The sequence below is a fragment of the Ochotona curzoniae genome, unplaced genomic scaffold, assembly GCF_017591425.1.
Source record: "Ochotona curzoniae isolate NIBS_2020 unplaced genomic scaffold, NIBS_Ocur_1.0 contig_908, whole genome shotgun sequence".
In the NCBI taxonomy this organism is placed as follows: Eukaryota; Metazoa; Chordata; class Mammalia; order Lagomorpha; family Ochotonidae; genus Ochotona; species Ochotona curzoniae.
The window spans coordinates 14,601,373-14,616,569 of NW_024466607.1; the positions used below are offsets into that span (position 1 = coordinate 14,601,373).

The 15,197-nt window shown below is 47.9% G+C and overlaps 1 protein-coding gene across 1 annotated transcript in view; it reads right to left on the reverse strand.

Moving 5' to 3' along the window:
• Positions 1-15,197, reverse strand: part of MAP4 (microtubule associated protein 4) — a 104,143-nt gene that overhangs the window by 1,783 nt on the left and 87,163 nt on the right. Inside the window, 9 exon segments of the mRNA XM_040994382.1 lie at positions 507-619; positions 1,798-1,879; positions 3,987-4,079; positions 5,545-5,658; positions 6,570-6,859; positions 6,977-7,036; positions 7,607-7,790; positions 10,400-10,618; positions 11,257-11,363. Of these exon segments, the coding sequence (XP_040850316.1) occupies positions 507-619; positions 1,798-1,879; positions 3,987-4,079; positions 5,545-5,658; positions 6,570-6,859; positions 6,977-7,036; positions 7,607-7,790; positions 10,400-10,618; positions 11,257-11,363 (1,262 nt within the window).

Consider the following 15,197-nt stretch of genomic DNA (forward strand, 5'->3'; position numbering starts at 1 on the left):
GTCTCACAGAGGAGTGGGGAGGAAGAGAGGGAGGAGAGACCCAACCAGCACAGAGGACAGGAAGTCTTGCCCCTCCCCACCTGACCTTACAGCCCCATGGAGAGGGGCAACAGGCAAGGCCACCTGGAAGCAGCAGGTCTGCACTGGCTGGTAACTGAACATGCATGAGGCCACAAGCAGGCTGCTCCCTGCGCCATGTTGCAGTTGGGAGAAGCGCATGTGCGGGAGAACCCTCTTGGGGCCAGGGCACAGCCCATGGTGCTTTTGAGATGGCTATGGAAGGACACCTTGGCTCCTGGGAACACACTGTCTCCAGCTGGCAGGGCAGGGGCCTCTCCACCTCCTCTGCCTCACTCAGGACTGTTGAGGAATGATGAGACAACAGCTAGGGGCGTGGGGGTGAGGAAGGCACTCTTGAGGAGGCTGAAGGGCGGTGACAGGTACCACCCTGCTGGGATTCCACCCTGGCTGCACAACCTCCCTCCCAGTTTGGTCCCATTCGCTACCTTCACAGCGCCTCCTGCAGGAAGGTGGCCCACATTATCGAGGGATCCCACCTTTGCCTGGGCCTTCTCCTTGAAGTTCAGCTTCTGACTTTCAATCTTGACATCGCCTCCGCCTGGAACAGAAAAGGAACTGGTCACGGAGGGTGACTGACAAATAGCCCTTCAGGCCAAGCCAGGAGCCTTAGCCTCATGCTCCATATAGGAAGGGGGAATTCACAACTCTCTCGGGCTGCTTCTGCGGGCCACTGGGCACCAGCAGATGTACGTGTGCCCTAGCCAGCTGCTCAACAAGCTACAGCAAGCCTGGGGTACAACACTGCACCCCAGGGAGCACCAAGGAGAGCAGCTGCTCCTGACTGTGGGTTGCACAATGTCACGAGTAGCTTGCCATAGCCCTTGTTTCACAGCTGCTAAAATGTATACTAAAAAAGGGAGGAGACCTGCCTGAGACACCATCAGTTATGGGTGACGGGAGCAGGATGTGATTGTCACCTGGAAAAAGCTCTGAACTCTGGGCTGAGGAGGATTCCTGGTGACCAGGATACATGCTGACCAGCTGCAAGGCCACTTCCTGGCATGGTATCAAGGGCAGGACTCCAAGAGTGGCCCTAAGAGCAGGCAACGGCTCAGGCCAGGCTGCCCTGCCACACACTAAGGCCCTTCTGGAGGACCAGCACCTAGCCCACCCCTGGCCACCTTAAAGGCCTTCTGTTCCATTGTCTCTCAGCTCACATGAGAAACCTCAACACGTGGCTCCTCGCTCCATGCTCCACTTGTCTTACACACAGGAGCTTAAGCCCTAGCAAATGCCTGACTTGGAAGGAAGCATTTCCCAGGTGTGAGTTTTCAGGTAAATGGAAGGCAACAAAAGCTAATTAGCTAAAGCCAATGATCTTTTAAGAGAAAGTATTTAGAAGTAGGCCATATTCTTAGCTGAGAAGCAGGCAGCTGTCGTCGCCTCCTGAAACCTGCCCTGCCCTCCAGGACACCTGCTGCACTGCTGACACCTTCCTATCCAAATGTGCGGCCTGGCCCTGGGAGACAGCTCAGGAGCTACTGTGGGGCGTGGGTGAGGGGGTGCTGTGGGCCCTGCTCCTCAGCCCAGACCCACAGTAGGTGTTGGGAGGAGGTGCAAATGCTCCACCACAGGTCCTCTTTCAGGGCCCACACTGTTTTCTCTCTCCCATGTCCTGGGTGTGAGGTGGGTCCCCAGCCTTGAGTAGTGAGCAGGGCCGGAGGAAGCCTTTGGCAGCCACCATGGGGGGTTGGGGACACCTGGGAGGTTACTCACCAGGCTTGTGCTTGATGTTAGCCTTGGACCCACACTTGGAAGAGACCTTTGAGATGTCGACTTTCTTGTTCTGAATCTGAACCTAGGGAAGAAGATGAAGGTGTTATTATCGCCTGGGGGTAGGGAAGTTGGAGAAGAGAGAACTCCAGGACTAAACTCTTCGAGCCTTTATCGTCTCCTCTCCCACTGTAAATGCCACCAGGGCACTGGGAGGAGAGGTTGTGCCCTGGCCAACAGAGATGACTCTGACCTTGAACAAACTGAGGAGGGGCTTACAGGTGCATCAGCAGAGACAGATGGGAAGTGGAACAGCTGGAATTTGAAACAGTGCCCATATGGGATGCCAGTACTACAGGTGGTAGCTTAGCTTGCTAAGTTGCAATGCTGGCGCCCTATGCTTGCTTTATTTGTGGTGGTGTTACAGACGGGCTGACAGAAGGCTTGGAAGGAAGTAGAGAACCTCTGACCAGACAGACTGTGGCTTGTAGCTGCCGACTCCATGGGCCCCCTGGAAACACTGCTCACTGCGGCCTCTGGACACTCTAGTTCCCAACTTCCTCTGAATACCTCCCTGCTCACCTCCGGTGTTCACCCAGGACAAAATCCTAGGCGGAAAGCTGGGGCCATGTCCATGCAGAGATCTGAATGCGTTGATCTTTATCCCATTAACCAGATACTACTTCTGAAAGGTTCCTTCAGGGACACAGGCAACCCATGTCTGAGTGCCTGCATTCAAGTCCCACCTCCACTTCATTCCCAGTTCTTGCCAATGCCCATCCTGAGAGAGAGGCAGCAAGCGGTGGCTCAAGTGCCTGGGTCCCTGCCACTCACATGAAAGACCAGGAAGGACTATTCCTAACTCCTGCTTCAGCCTGGACCAGACCAGGTTTTTACTGTGGACTTTCGGGAAATGAAACCAAAAACAGAACACCTTTGTATGTATCTCTTCCAAATAAATTTTTTTTAAAGTTTCACCCTTTTTAGTTGATTTCCAGTTCCATTAACATCAGCTGAACAGACAGGTACTACCCGAGTACAGACACACCTTCTACCTAGGCCAAGAAAGGTTGCTGTGATTTATGAGGGCATTCAGGAAGAAGTGTAGGAACAGAAGTGAGGACTGATGCACAGGGGGTCAGAGGGATGCACAAGAGATGTCCAGAGCTGTGAGCGTGTTGGAGACCATGGGGAGAATGCCCTGAGTCCAGGCAACAGGTGGCTGGGATCAAAATGTCTGAAAGGAGGACTAAGTACAGAATGCCCAATGGTTCAGGAGAGCTAAAGAAGGATGGCGTAAGAGCTAAGAGACACTGAGGCAGGACTATCTCTCCCTGAGAGCTGAAAGAGATGCAGTGGGGCTGTGGATGGCTCTGTGATAAACCTGGCATGGGTATATGCAGAGTGCTGCTTGCTACACTCCACTGGTCTCCCCCCTGTGAGCTGTGACACCAACAGACTGAACAGCCAGTAGGAAACAGCAGCCGACAGAAATAAAGGTGTTTGGAAGGTGGGAAGGGAAACAATCAACAAGGGGGAAGGGACTAAAAAAAGGAAGGAATAGGGATAAAACAATATAAGAAAAAGGAAAAAGAGAGAAGGAAGGAGGGATGGGTATTGTGGTGCAGTATGGTAAGCCACTGGCATCTGAGAGAGCTAGTTCAAGTCCTGGTTATTCTGTTATCTGCTGGTGCATCTTGGCAGGGATAGATGGCCAAGATACTTGGGCCCCTTCACCTATGCACCAGAACCTGCTGCTGGGGCTACCTGGGGTGTGAGCCAGCAGAGAGTAGATTCTATATTACTCTTTTTCAGATAAATACACACATAAAAGGTGGGTGCATATGTGGGTGGGGAGCAACAAGAGAGTAGGGATAAGTAGACAAGGGGTAGGAAGAGATGATAATAAACTCAAGTATGAGCTTTGGGAAGATCTGGACATCTGAGTAGATATACCTCGGTGCCACATGGGCACTCAGTCCAAGAATGGACTCAGGATGGGCCATCAGCTTGCTGCTGCCCACCAGGCCTCTAACATAGTGGAGTAAGAACAGGCCACAGCCCCAGGCTGCCCTAGGGGCTCAGCACCACTGCCCCCCTCATTTGCTGGACTGCTTCTCCATGGCCCTCTTCCCAGTGTACCCCTCAGAGGTCTGTGCCTCGGAGGCCAGCTGGCCAGAGCTTATACTTACATTACCACCTCCAGGGACATGCTTAATATTGTCCTTGGAACCACACTTGGACTGAATATGGCTGTAGCTCACTTTTTTGGAGACTATCTGGACCTAGAGTGTTAGAGAACAGGGGGAAAAAAAAACACAAAGGGAGGACTGGTTAGACCCAACACAGGGCAGGCTGTGAGTCCACGCATGATCACAATGAACAATAAAGGGTGCTGTTAAACCTCCACCCCGACCGTCCACAGAGCAGTTGTGGAAAAGAACAGGAAAAGGACTCTGAAAGAGGAAGCAAGGAAGTGAAGTGTGACAATCACCACAAGACAGAAAGAATTGTGCACGGGTGGCCCCTGGCTGCCTTTCCTGCTTCTGGGGGGCTGGCTGTGCTCACCCAGGACCAGCCCCACGTTCCCTGAGAGATGGTCTCCTTCCTGCAAGGGACCTGGGTCATCTGGACCTGTCCTCACCCAAGGAGGGCATGTTTCTGTACACCAGGGCCTACCACTGCTGCAGCCAGACACATGCTCTGAAAAGTGCTGGCGACACTAAGGATCTGCTAACATTTTCAGGACACTACAAGGTGGTATGGATGCAGCTTCAACAGCTGTTGCTCAGCCCATTCATCTGAGAGCCTGAGAAGGCACGACATTGGACAGCAGAAGTTCACCCACATCTATTTTTGATTCTGCAGTAAAACACGTTCTTGAGCCAGACTGCATGTTGTTCTGTGAGTTTCTCCAGAAAGGGAAGAGACTCCGGGCAATGCTGCAATGATGCTTGCTCACTTGCACTGCAGCTAACACTCCCCTGGAACTGAGTGATACAGGCTGCTGGGCCTGCATCTCTCCGGATAAGGGACTTCCAAGTTCCCTTTCTTCCACCACCATGAAGCTACAGGCTCTTTGCCAACGCCATAGCCTCTAGACCAGAGTCCTCTACCAAACATAAATGTAGTTCAAGCAGAGTCTTGGCTTCTTTACAACTTGAAAGATGCATAACTTTCCACGTCCTAATGAGTTTTGTCCTTGGCAGTCACTGGAAGTCATGGGGGCAGTCTTCATCTTCCTATCCATCCACTGGAGCAATTCTTTGGGACAAGACTTCCTGTCCTGGCCCCACAGGGTTAACTCGGGCTTCTTTGTGGATCTTTTGGTCCCACCAGAGGCAGGAGTCTGGCTTCTTGGTATGAAGGCAAGAAACCACGCTGGCCCTGTCCTCCAGCAGCCACCGTATCCTCTTTCCTGATGAGCCTTCCAGTTTAGGTCAGATGACGGACAGGTGGCATTTGGAACAAAGTCAGTGTGACAAAGGGGACGGACGTTTTGGATGCATTTTATCCAGATGAAGATTCCCTGAAGGGTTAATGGGTTCCCAATGCCATACATGTTCAGGGTTGGTATAAACATTTTCCAACGGCTGAATCACCAAACACAGAGAAGGGAATGCAAGGAAGAAGTATTATAGGTAAGGGTAGGAAAACAGTGCTGGAGAGGGGAAAGTGACTCAGACTGGAAGAAGATTTTTTTTTTTACCATCTTTTACCTTCCAGAGGTTAAATCTAAATAAAACTCACTTTCCCAGCAGGTGATTTCTGTGCACTCGCAACTGGGCCGGCTGCTTTAGGGACTGCATTGGGTTCAGGCTTTCGAGCCGGAGCAGCTGGCTCTGTTTTTTTCTCTACCTTGGCCTGGATGGAGATAAAGGAAGGGCAAGTTTCAAACCAAGAGGATGACAGCCAAATGCCAAACAAGGAAGAAGGCTGAACAGGCCATGAGGCAGAAGCAGGCCATCTTTGCTTCTAGGAAAGATGCATATTTTCCAGGATAGACCAAGAGTGGAGGTCCAGAGAGTAGCCACAGACCCAAGTTCTAGGCAGGAGAAGACAGCAGGACACCACTGACAAAATCAGGCACCAAAGCAGGCCGAGAAGACTAAATGGGAACACCAGACACCATTGCTTCCCGAAAGCCACTCCTGTAGGGACTTAAATGGACTTTTGTCACCAGTACCTCTTGTCAGCTGACAGGAGCTCTGGGAGGACATACAACCAGACAACTGTAAAGTGGATGCTGTGGCGTGCGTGGGGTTTATGAAAGCCAGGGCTCACAACACAATCCATTTTGGCCACAAGAGGACGCCCTAGTCCGCATTCAGACACTCCACCCAAATGATGCCAGGCAGAACTGAGATGCTCTTCCTCCTGCCCATCAGGGCAGGAGTCAGAAAATGAAGAGCTGGGTTCATGCCCTGTATCAATTTACCTGGAAGAGGTATACATTAGTTTCTGTTTCTTCCGTAAAGTAGAAAAACCATTAAGAATTCAAGCAATACTGGAAACGTAAACCCCAACACACAAAACAGGAATTCCTTCTGACTTGAGATGGAAAGAGCATACAGGAGCTAAAGCCACCCTTTCACTGAGGCTGACGCAGAAATTGGCTGATATGAAGCTGATGTCCCTATAGTTTCCTTGCTGTGGTGGCTGCACTTGGCAGGTGAAGAGGCCAAAGCTGGGATGCCCAAGACCCTGAGTTAGCTGCCTGTGGCAGGAGAGGAGGCCAAGACTGGCACCCCCAGGACCCCAAGCTGTGTACCTACCCGGCCACCTCCAGGCTGGTGCTTGATGTTTTCTGTGGAACCGACTTTTGAACGAACATTCTTCAGGTCAGGGGCAGAAGTAGTAGTTGTCAGGCGGCTCAGCCTTGGAGCAGAGGCACTGGGCTTGGTGGAGCTGGGCTTCTTGTCAGCTGAGGAAGTCGTGGAGGACCGGGGTACCGGGGGTGTGGTTTTGACTCGCGTGGGAGCCACTGCTGAGGGAACCGCTCCAGGGACAGTATTGCTTTTCTTCACAGAACTGACTGAGGTGCTCTTGGACCGACTCAGGTCGACTGCAATGGCAGGGGGGAGAGAGACCATGGCTCAGGGACAGGGAAACTGAACTCTTAAAACCAGGGGACAGGTGGATGTTCATTCAAGGATTCCACAAAGTAGGGGCATAGAATTACCTGGCGCAGACCTGGCAGTCACCTTCCTGACGTCTGTAGGTTTACCCTCAGGCTTGATGGCTGCACAGGCAAACACATGGTGTTAACCTAACCTTTAACCTACTGACCTGTCGGATAGCTCACCCAACACGAAGTGGGGTTCATCATTCATTCAACAATGACTAAAGGTCCACTTTCCAACAGACATGGTGCTAGTATTCGGGAGTGGAGTAGCAACTGAGTCACATAAAGGCTGGTCCGCAGCAGCACCAGACCAGGTGCTGTGTCTTTCTTTCCCCCTCAGCCCTGACAACACCTTCCATGTGGCCTTAGAAGTAGGCCATCAACACACGCTCGTGCAGCTACATCACTTCTGTCTTGTCATCATGCAAGCCCATGAACACAGGGCTCTAGGTGCCACAGTCACTAAGAAGGGAACAAGAAAGCCAAGTCCCAGTCATTTAACATTTTCCAGAATCAACACAACTGCTAAGCTTCCATGCATATCAGGCCAACAGCATCGAATCCCACTGTTCGATGCTGGCCTGCATAATTTATTGGGGTGTTGGCAGAAGAAGCTAAGGCAGGCACAAAGGCAGGGCCCAAGAGCTGCTCAGTGGAACCCAGGTAAGGAAAATAGGCAATACTCACTAGTGGGCTTCTTGGGCACAGGTGCTGGGGGGCTCCTACTACTTTGCCCAGGTGAAGCAGGAGTGGCTGATGTTGTGGTTTTTGGAGCAGTCTGGGTGCTCCTGGATCCAGGTCTGAGGGCTGGGGCAGAGGCTGGCTTGGCTGGGGAAGTCCGCTTCTCAGCAGTCTTTACCTCTGCAGTGGACTATAGGTAGGAGAAGAGTTGCAGGTCAGCAACAGTCCAGGTGAGGCCAAATAAGGGCTCAATACAGGCATGGGGCAGACAACAGTGGGGCTATGGACTGAATGGCTTCCAAAAGCAAAATACACAGGTGTCTAAGAACAAAGGTATCTAACAACACCTGAAAGTAGCCATGTGGGGACTACACTGGAAAACAGAATGTCAAACTACCACTAACCAAATGAAATATTAAAAATGGACAGCCAAGGAAGGATACAGGTACTGTAGCCTAACCTACATATATTATTTTTATTGCAAAGTCAGATATATACAGAGGGGGAGATACAGAGAGGAAGATCTTCTGTCTGATGATTCACTCCCCAAGCGGCTGCAATGGGTGGAGCTGCGCTGATCCAAAGCCAGGAGCTTCTTGCCAGGTCTCCCACGTGGGTGCAGGGTCCCAAAGCTTTGGGCTGTCCTCAACTGTTTTCCAGGCCACAGGCAGGGAGCAGGATGGGAAGTGGAGTAGCTGGGACACAAACTGGTGCCCAAATGGGATCTGTGCAAGGTGAGGACTTTAGCCACTATCCTACTGTTGTGAGCACCTCCACCTTATTTTTCTGAATAGGTTTTTCCTCCTCCTTGGTTTGCTTCTATAAAGCTACCAACATACCAAGAGAGCGTGTATTAGACTTCAGTTTCTGTCTCTCAAAATACTTCCGTTGCTTATCTAAAAGACAAGTAGTAACAGTTATAATGTAGATTCTCTTCTTTAGGTTAGCTGTATTTTAAACTGCTGCCTGAAGAGCTATATGTGTGGGTATATCAGAAGTCTGTGGAAAATGGAATTAAATGATAAAGCCTATTTTACTGCGAACAATTTTGAAACTTCTACATAGTTTTCATAACATGTATTTCCATGAAATACAAGGCCCTCAAGCACTGGCTCTGGTGTAGGTCCCGGCTCCAACACAGCTCGGCAACTTCAGCACATTGTCTGAGGATGATTTTGCTTCCTCATCCGGGTAAAAATGGAGGTGCTGAGCACGGCACCTTCTCCCGCAACCTTCTTCCATTCCATATAAAGCTGCTAAATAAGCCCTGGTAAGCACCTGCACCGCACTTCTATGCACCTCCCTGATGCCCTCAAACTGCTTCCTCAAGTTAAACAGAAAAGGGCCCAACACAGTAGCCTAGTGGCTAAAGAACTTGCCTTGCATGAGCCAGGATCCCATATGGGTGTAAGTTTGTATCCTGCCTGCTGGACTTCCCTTCCAGCTCCCTGGTTGTTATCTGGGAAGCTGGTAGAGGATGGCCCAAAGCCTTGGGAACCTACACCTATGTGGGAAACCCAGAAACTCCTGGATTCTGGCTTTGGATCAGCTTTGGTTCAACAGCTGCGGCTGCTTGGGCAGTGAACTAGCAAATGCAGGGTTTTTTTTCTTTGATTCTACTCTCTTTTAAAAAATAATCTGACATTCCAATAAAAATAAATACATCTTTGACCTGAGAAAGTGAGAGGTAAATTGGTGAGATTTTATAAACTATTCCATAATATGTCTTCCTAGTGTCTCTCTCGTGCAGTTTTAATCTAGACTACAATTCCTAGGTCCCATCATGTGTCTTTATAGGAGTGACTTACAATACCTGGCAATTTAACATACAATACTAATTCTCTCATGAATTTTAGCAGTACCACCAGGCTGACCTCAAAGTGCTTCTCAAATCAAACAGAATACTAAGGAACACTGCCACAGCCTCCACCCACCCTCTTCTTCCGGGACAATCCTAAAGCTACCAGGAAGTTCCTAGGCAACGAAGGAGCTCCAGGAGAGGTGGTCCTGATGTCAGAAATTATCACAAGGTCCTGGAATATGATGAGACCAGTGGGAGGAGCTCAACTGTATTGCTACAATAAATGGCTACATTTCATTTCTGCAGGAACATTAACAAGAAGACAAAGAACTGGGCCCGGGGGCATGGCCTAGCAGCTAAAGTCCTTGCCTTGAACGCGCCAGGATCCCATATGGGCGCCAGTTCTAACCCCGGCAGCTCCACTTCCCATCCAGCTCCCTGCTTGTGGCCTGGGAAAGCAGTCGAGGATGGCCCAAAGCCTTGGGACCCTGCACCCATGTGGGTTACCCGGAAGAAGTTCCTGGATCCTGGCTTCGGATCGGCATAGCATCAGCCGTTGTGCTCACTTGGGGAGTGAATCATTGGATGGAAGATCTTCCTCTCTGTCTCTCCTCCTCTCTGTATATCTAACTTTCCAATAAATAAATAAATCTTAAAAAAAAAAAAAGACAAAGAACTGAAGTCAAACTAGGAGTTACAATGAAAGTAGTGTTTGGGTAGTATGTGGAACAGGGCAACTAGTTAATAAGTTGTTTAGTAAGTTAAGGGTAAGAACAGTTGTGAAAGGGGGAGGAGGGCAATGGCCTCTAACCAGATTAGGGAAAGGTTTTTAAAAAGAAAAGGGGGTGGGGGGTGTTTACGGCTGCCATCAAAGCAGTCCCTGTCCAAATAACCCTTCCCCCTTGCCCATGTTTTTTCCCACTTCCACTAGGGCGAGTATATCATCTGGTGAGGACAAGAATATCTTTCCCTGGCCCAGTCCTCAGAGGGTGGCTTACCTTTGGCTTTGCGTCTCTTGCAGGTAAGGTGGAAGGCCTGGCAGTGGAGGCAGCAGGGCGTTTGGGTGGGGCAGCTGCTACTAAGCCTGAAGCAAGGCTCATGGGTTTTTTATTCGTCCCACCAGTGGTGGTGGGAGCTGGCTGCTTAGGGAGAGAAGTGGGCTGTGTTTTGGCTTTCGATGTTGTTGAAGTCTTTGCAGGTTGAGTAGTGGCCAAAACCTTTAGGTTGGTGGTTTTTTTTTTTTAATTTAAATTTTTGATTGAAAAAAAGAACATCAAAACACACAGACAAGAATAAAAACAAATTAAAATAAAGTATAAATTGTGCAATTCAAAGTAAAATTACAAGCAATGAGGATAGATGCAACTGAAAACTTGCACTCTTTTCTTCTGAGCTTAGAAAATAGTGGCAACTCCAGGATGGATACCGCCTTAATGACAGTGCCACAAATTTCAGCAGTTTCACATTTGAAGATTTAAATTCAGTAGCAGCTTTAGATAGCTAATTTTTGGTAGCTGCAGTAATTCTATACAGAAAATTATTAGCAAGTAATTAAGCCATTATGATTCATTCCTAAGTGTGGCATCAGAACACTGCAGTAAGTGCCAGCACCTGGTAAGTCTGGGTGAGGCTATTATAGTAAAATAGGAATGTAAGATACTTTCTAACAATATCCAAGCTTAAAAAAGGACTCAAAACAGCTCAGAAAAAAAGACATTTCATTCATGATTTGAGCAATAATAGCAGAAGATACTGAAAAAAAAAAAAAACAAACCCAAAAACAAAACAAACAAACAAACAAACAAAAAAAACCCAAGCCACAGCAATGAAAGATAACTGGCATTTGGGTACTTACCTTTGTTTTCTTCTCTGGGCTTGGTGGGAGCTCCTTGTTTGGTGGGGTGGTGATGTCATTTCCGGTCACACTCACAGCAGGCTGTCCTTCATCTGGGCGGACTACTCCTAAGTGGAATGACTGGGAATTATTCTAAGCCAATGCTTTTCATATCCATATTGAAAATGCATGGCTTAGCAAAGACAGACCACACGAGCACCTCATTCTGAAAAAAATCTACGGGTTGTGCTGCTAAAACATGGACAAGCCGCCCAGGTTCTCACTGTGACAGAGGACAGTTTCAGATTCCAGATACTTAGGTGATTTGTCCCTGTGGAGCAGTAATCTAAATCGAATTTGCACAAATAATAAGAAGGAAACAGCTCTTCAAGTTTGGCTTCCTTTCCCTGGAGACCAGTAAAAGGGGTTCTATCACCAAACTACCAGCCCTTGGAACACAGGGGACAACACTATTCAACCAGAGTCTTGGAACAAAGGTGGCTGAAGAGATGGGGTCACAGCCAGATGGTCATTCAATGTCCTCCCCTTACTTCCTCTCCTTGCAAAGAATCATTTTATAGAGGATGTAAGATTAACTCGCTCTAGATCTAGCAGTGACCCAAATTTCCAACAAGGCTGAGGGGACCTACGGAACCCTACCCGGGACCAGAAAGGAGATCTACAGTCTCAGGCTGCATAGCCTCCTCTGTGTGGCAAGCTTCTGTAGACTCAGATCTGAAAGTGTTGTAATATCATGCAACTTGGTAATCTTAGTGTGGGAAGCACAAAAGCCAGAAGCACAAAAGGTTAAGCATTACTAAAGGAAAATACCAAACTTCAACATGGGAAAAAAAAATCCAAAAACAGAACTCAAGTCAAAAGCCAACTCGCAAACAGGCAAAACAAACAAACAAACAAACAAAACTACCTAAACCTCATACTGAAGACCCCATTTCATAAATTATCTCTACAAATCAGTAATTCCTATAAAGGTCAATGATTCACCAGATAAATGAGTAAAACACAGTTTATTTTAAAAAAAAATACAAATGTGCTTTGAAAACACAAAAATATGCTTGATAGTAAGTACAAAAAAATAAATGAAGACACTGAAATTCCATGATTAACCAAACATATACTTGAAAATAACCACAGGAGACAACATGGACCACAAGGGGAGGTTGTGTAAGACTGGTATAATTCATAGGCAGGGTAGTCTGGCAGCAGTTTTACCAAGGGCAAGTGCTATAGAAACCCAACTCACAGGCAGATATGCACACCTGCAAAGTGACAAACTAGAATCTAGAGCATCTAGGGATGAACAACTTCCAAATCCGCCAATAAAAAACTAGTTAGGGAATCATGGAGAAACTCTTTTGTTGGTTAGATATGAAATGATCCTACTAAGTTAAATCAACAAACCATAAAACAAAAACAAGGTGGTGAGCAATATGTAAATCATGAAGCCATTTGTTCAGAAAAGGGACCGGGCAGGAAGAAAGGATGGTTACACTACACTACACTACACTACACTACACACACACACACACACACACACACACACAGAGTTTAAAATCATCATGATCAATTCTCTGCAGAGGCTCTTCATTCCAGCCTCTGGCTAATGCAGACCCTGGGAAGCAACAGCCACATCCTGGCTTCCTGCCACCCACACAGGAGACTTTGCCTGAATGCCCAGCTTCAGCTGTGTTCCTCGGCGTTGTGGCCATTCAGGCAGTACACATCAGTGGATAGGAGTCAACTCTCTCAGTTCTCTGTACACCTGTTTGTCTCTTTGTTTTTCAAAAGCATGTATTAATGAAAATTATAAAGCTTTTTGGGAAATAACTAGACATTCATAGAATGTACCACAATAATGTTATTTGCATAACTACCGTATACTATCAAAATCAGGACACTGGTATCAATCGGTACAGTCCACAGAGATTAATCAGATGTTTCCAGTCTTACAAATACTCATTTGTGTGTGCAGTTCTATGCAATTTTACAATATGTTTTGCACCATCACTAACAACTATCAAGATACAACTCTTTCAGCCCTATCTACCTCAGACCTTTTTCTAAGGAAAAACCCTAAAGCTTAGGCAACTAGTCAATCATGTGATCTCCACCTTCATAGCAGCATTCAATCTATCTAAAAGCAGAGACAGGGAAGGGAAAGGATGAGAGGAGAGAAAAAGGGAGGGAAAGAAGAAAGAAGAAAAAGAGAGGCACAGATAAAGAGTTACCGTCCATTCACTTCTTCACTCCCCAAATGGCCCAATGACCAGGGTTGGGTCAGTCAAAAGCAGTCTCCTTGCAGCCTCCAACACGAGTGGCAAGGGTCCAGGCACTTGGGCCATCTGCTGCATTTCTAGACACATTAGCAGGTAACTGGACTGGAAGTGGAGCAGTTATGACTTGAACCTCTCAGTCTTGCGCATTTTATTATTTTTGTGCAATTACCAAGCAGTTTTTAAAAACATATTTACATATTTTTATTGCAAGGTCAGATATACAGAGAAAGGAGACAAACAAAGTTCTTCCATCCGCTGATCGCTCCCCAAGTGACCGCAACAGCTGCAGGTGAGCTGATCTGAAGCCAGGAGCCAGGAGCGTCCTCTGTGTTGCTCACATGGGCGCAGGATCACAAGGCTTTCCTAGGCCACAAGCAGGCAACTCAATGAGAAGCGGGGATGCAGGGATTTGAACCAGCACTGATATGGGATCCTGGCATTTGCAATGTGAGGACTTTAGCCACTAGGCTACTATGCTGGGCAGTTTTAGAAAATCATGAGGGTGTGCACTGGGGCACAGTGGAGGTTAAACAACAGCTACAACTATTATAGAGTTGCCTGGTTCAAGTTGAGACTACTCTGTGTTTCTGTTCCAACTAACTACTAATGTGCCTAGAAGGCAGTGGATGATGGCCCAGCTAAGTGGGTTCTTGCTACCCACTGGAGTAACCTGGAAGGAGCTCACTGTATCTCATTTTGGCCTTACCTACCCTTGACATTATAGGCATTCGGGAAGTAAACAGCAGATGAAGAGCTGCTTTTCTATGTCTCTCCTCTTTGTAAATCTGCCTTTCAAATAAAAACTGAAAATATAGCTGTGTGTGTGTATGTGTATATATATACATATATATATAAAGAGGTTTACTAAGGGACATTAATGTTTAAACAAGTTGGAAATGGAGTAACGGCTCACCCCATTATATACCAAAAAATCCAGTTAAGACAGAAAAAACATAATTTTGAGAAGGAAACACAAAGAGACAAGTGTGTGGGGTAGAGGGAATAAATTCCGGAAACATACCCATTAGCTACAAAGGACTGTCCTCAGAGTCTTTCTACATGTAAGAGTATATACAAACACTTCTTTTAAAAAACAAACCAGGGCCCGGCGCGGTGGCGCAAGTGGTTAAGGTCCTCGCCTCACACGCCCGAAATCCCATATGGGCGCCGGTTCTAATCCCGGCGGCCCCGCTTCCCTTCCAGCTCCCTGCCTGTGGCCCGGGAAAGCAGTCGAGGACGGCCCAAAGCTTTGGGACCCTGCACCTGCGTGGGAGACCTGGAAGAGGCTCCTGGCTTCGGATCGGCATAGTATCGGCCCGTTGCGCTCACTTGGGGAGTGAATCATTGGATGGAAGATCTTCCTCTCTGTCTCTCCTCTCTGTATATCCGCCTTTCCAATGAAAAAATGATAAAAATAAATCTTAAAAAAAAAAAAAAACAAAAAACAGGAGCCCAGTGCAGTAGCACAAAAGCTAAAGTCCTTGCCTTGAATGTGCCAGGATCCCATATAAGTGCTGATTCATGTCCCAGTAGCCCCACTTCCCATCCACCTCCCTTGCTGTAGCCTGGGAAAGCAGGCGAGGACGGCCCAAAGCCTTGAGACCCTGCACCCACGTGGGAGACCGGGAAGAAGCTCCTGGCTACTGCCTTCAGATTTGCTCAGCT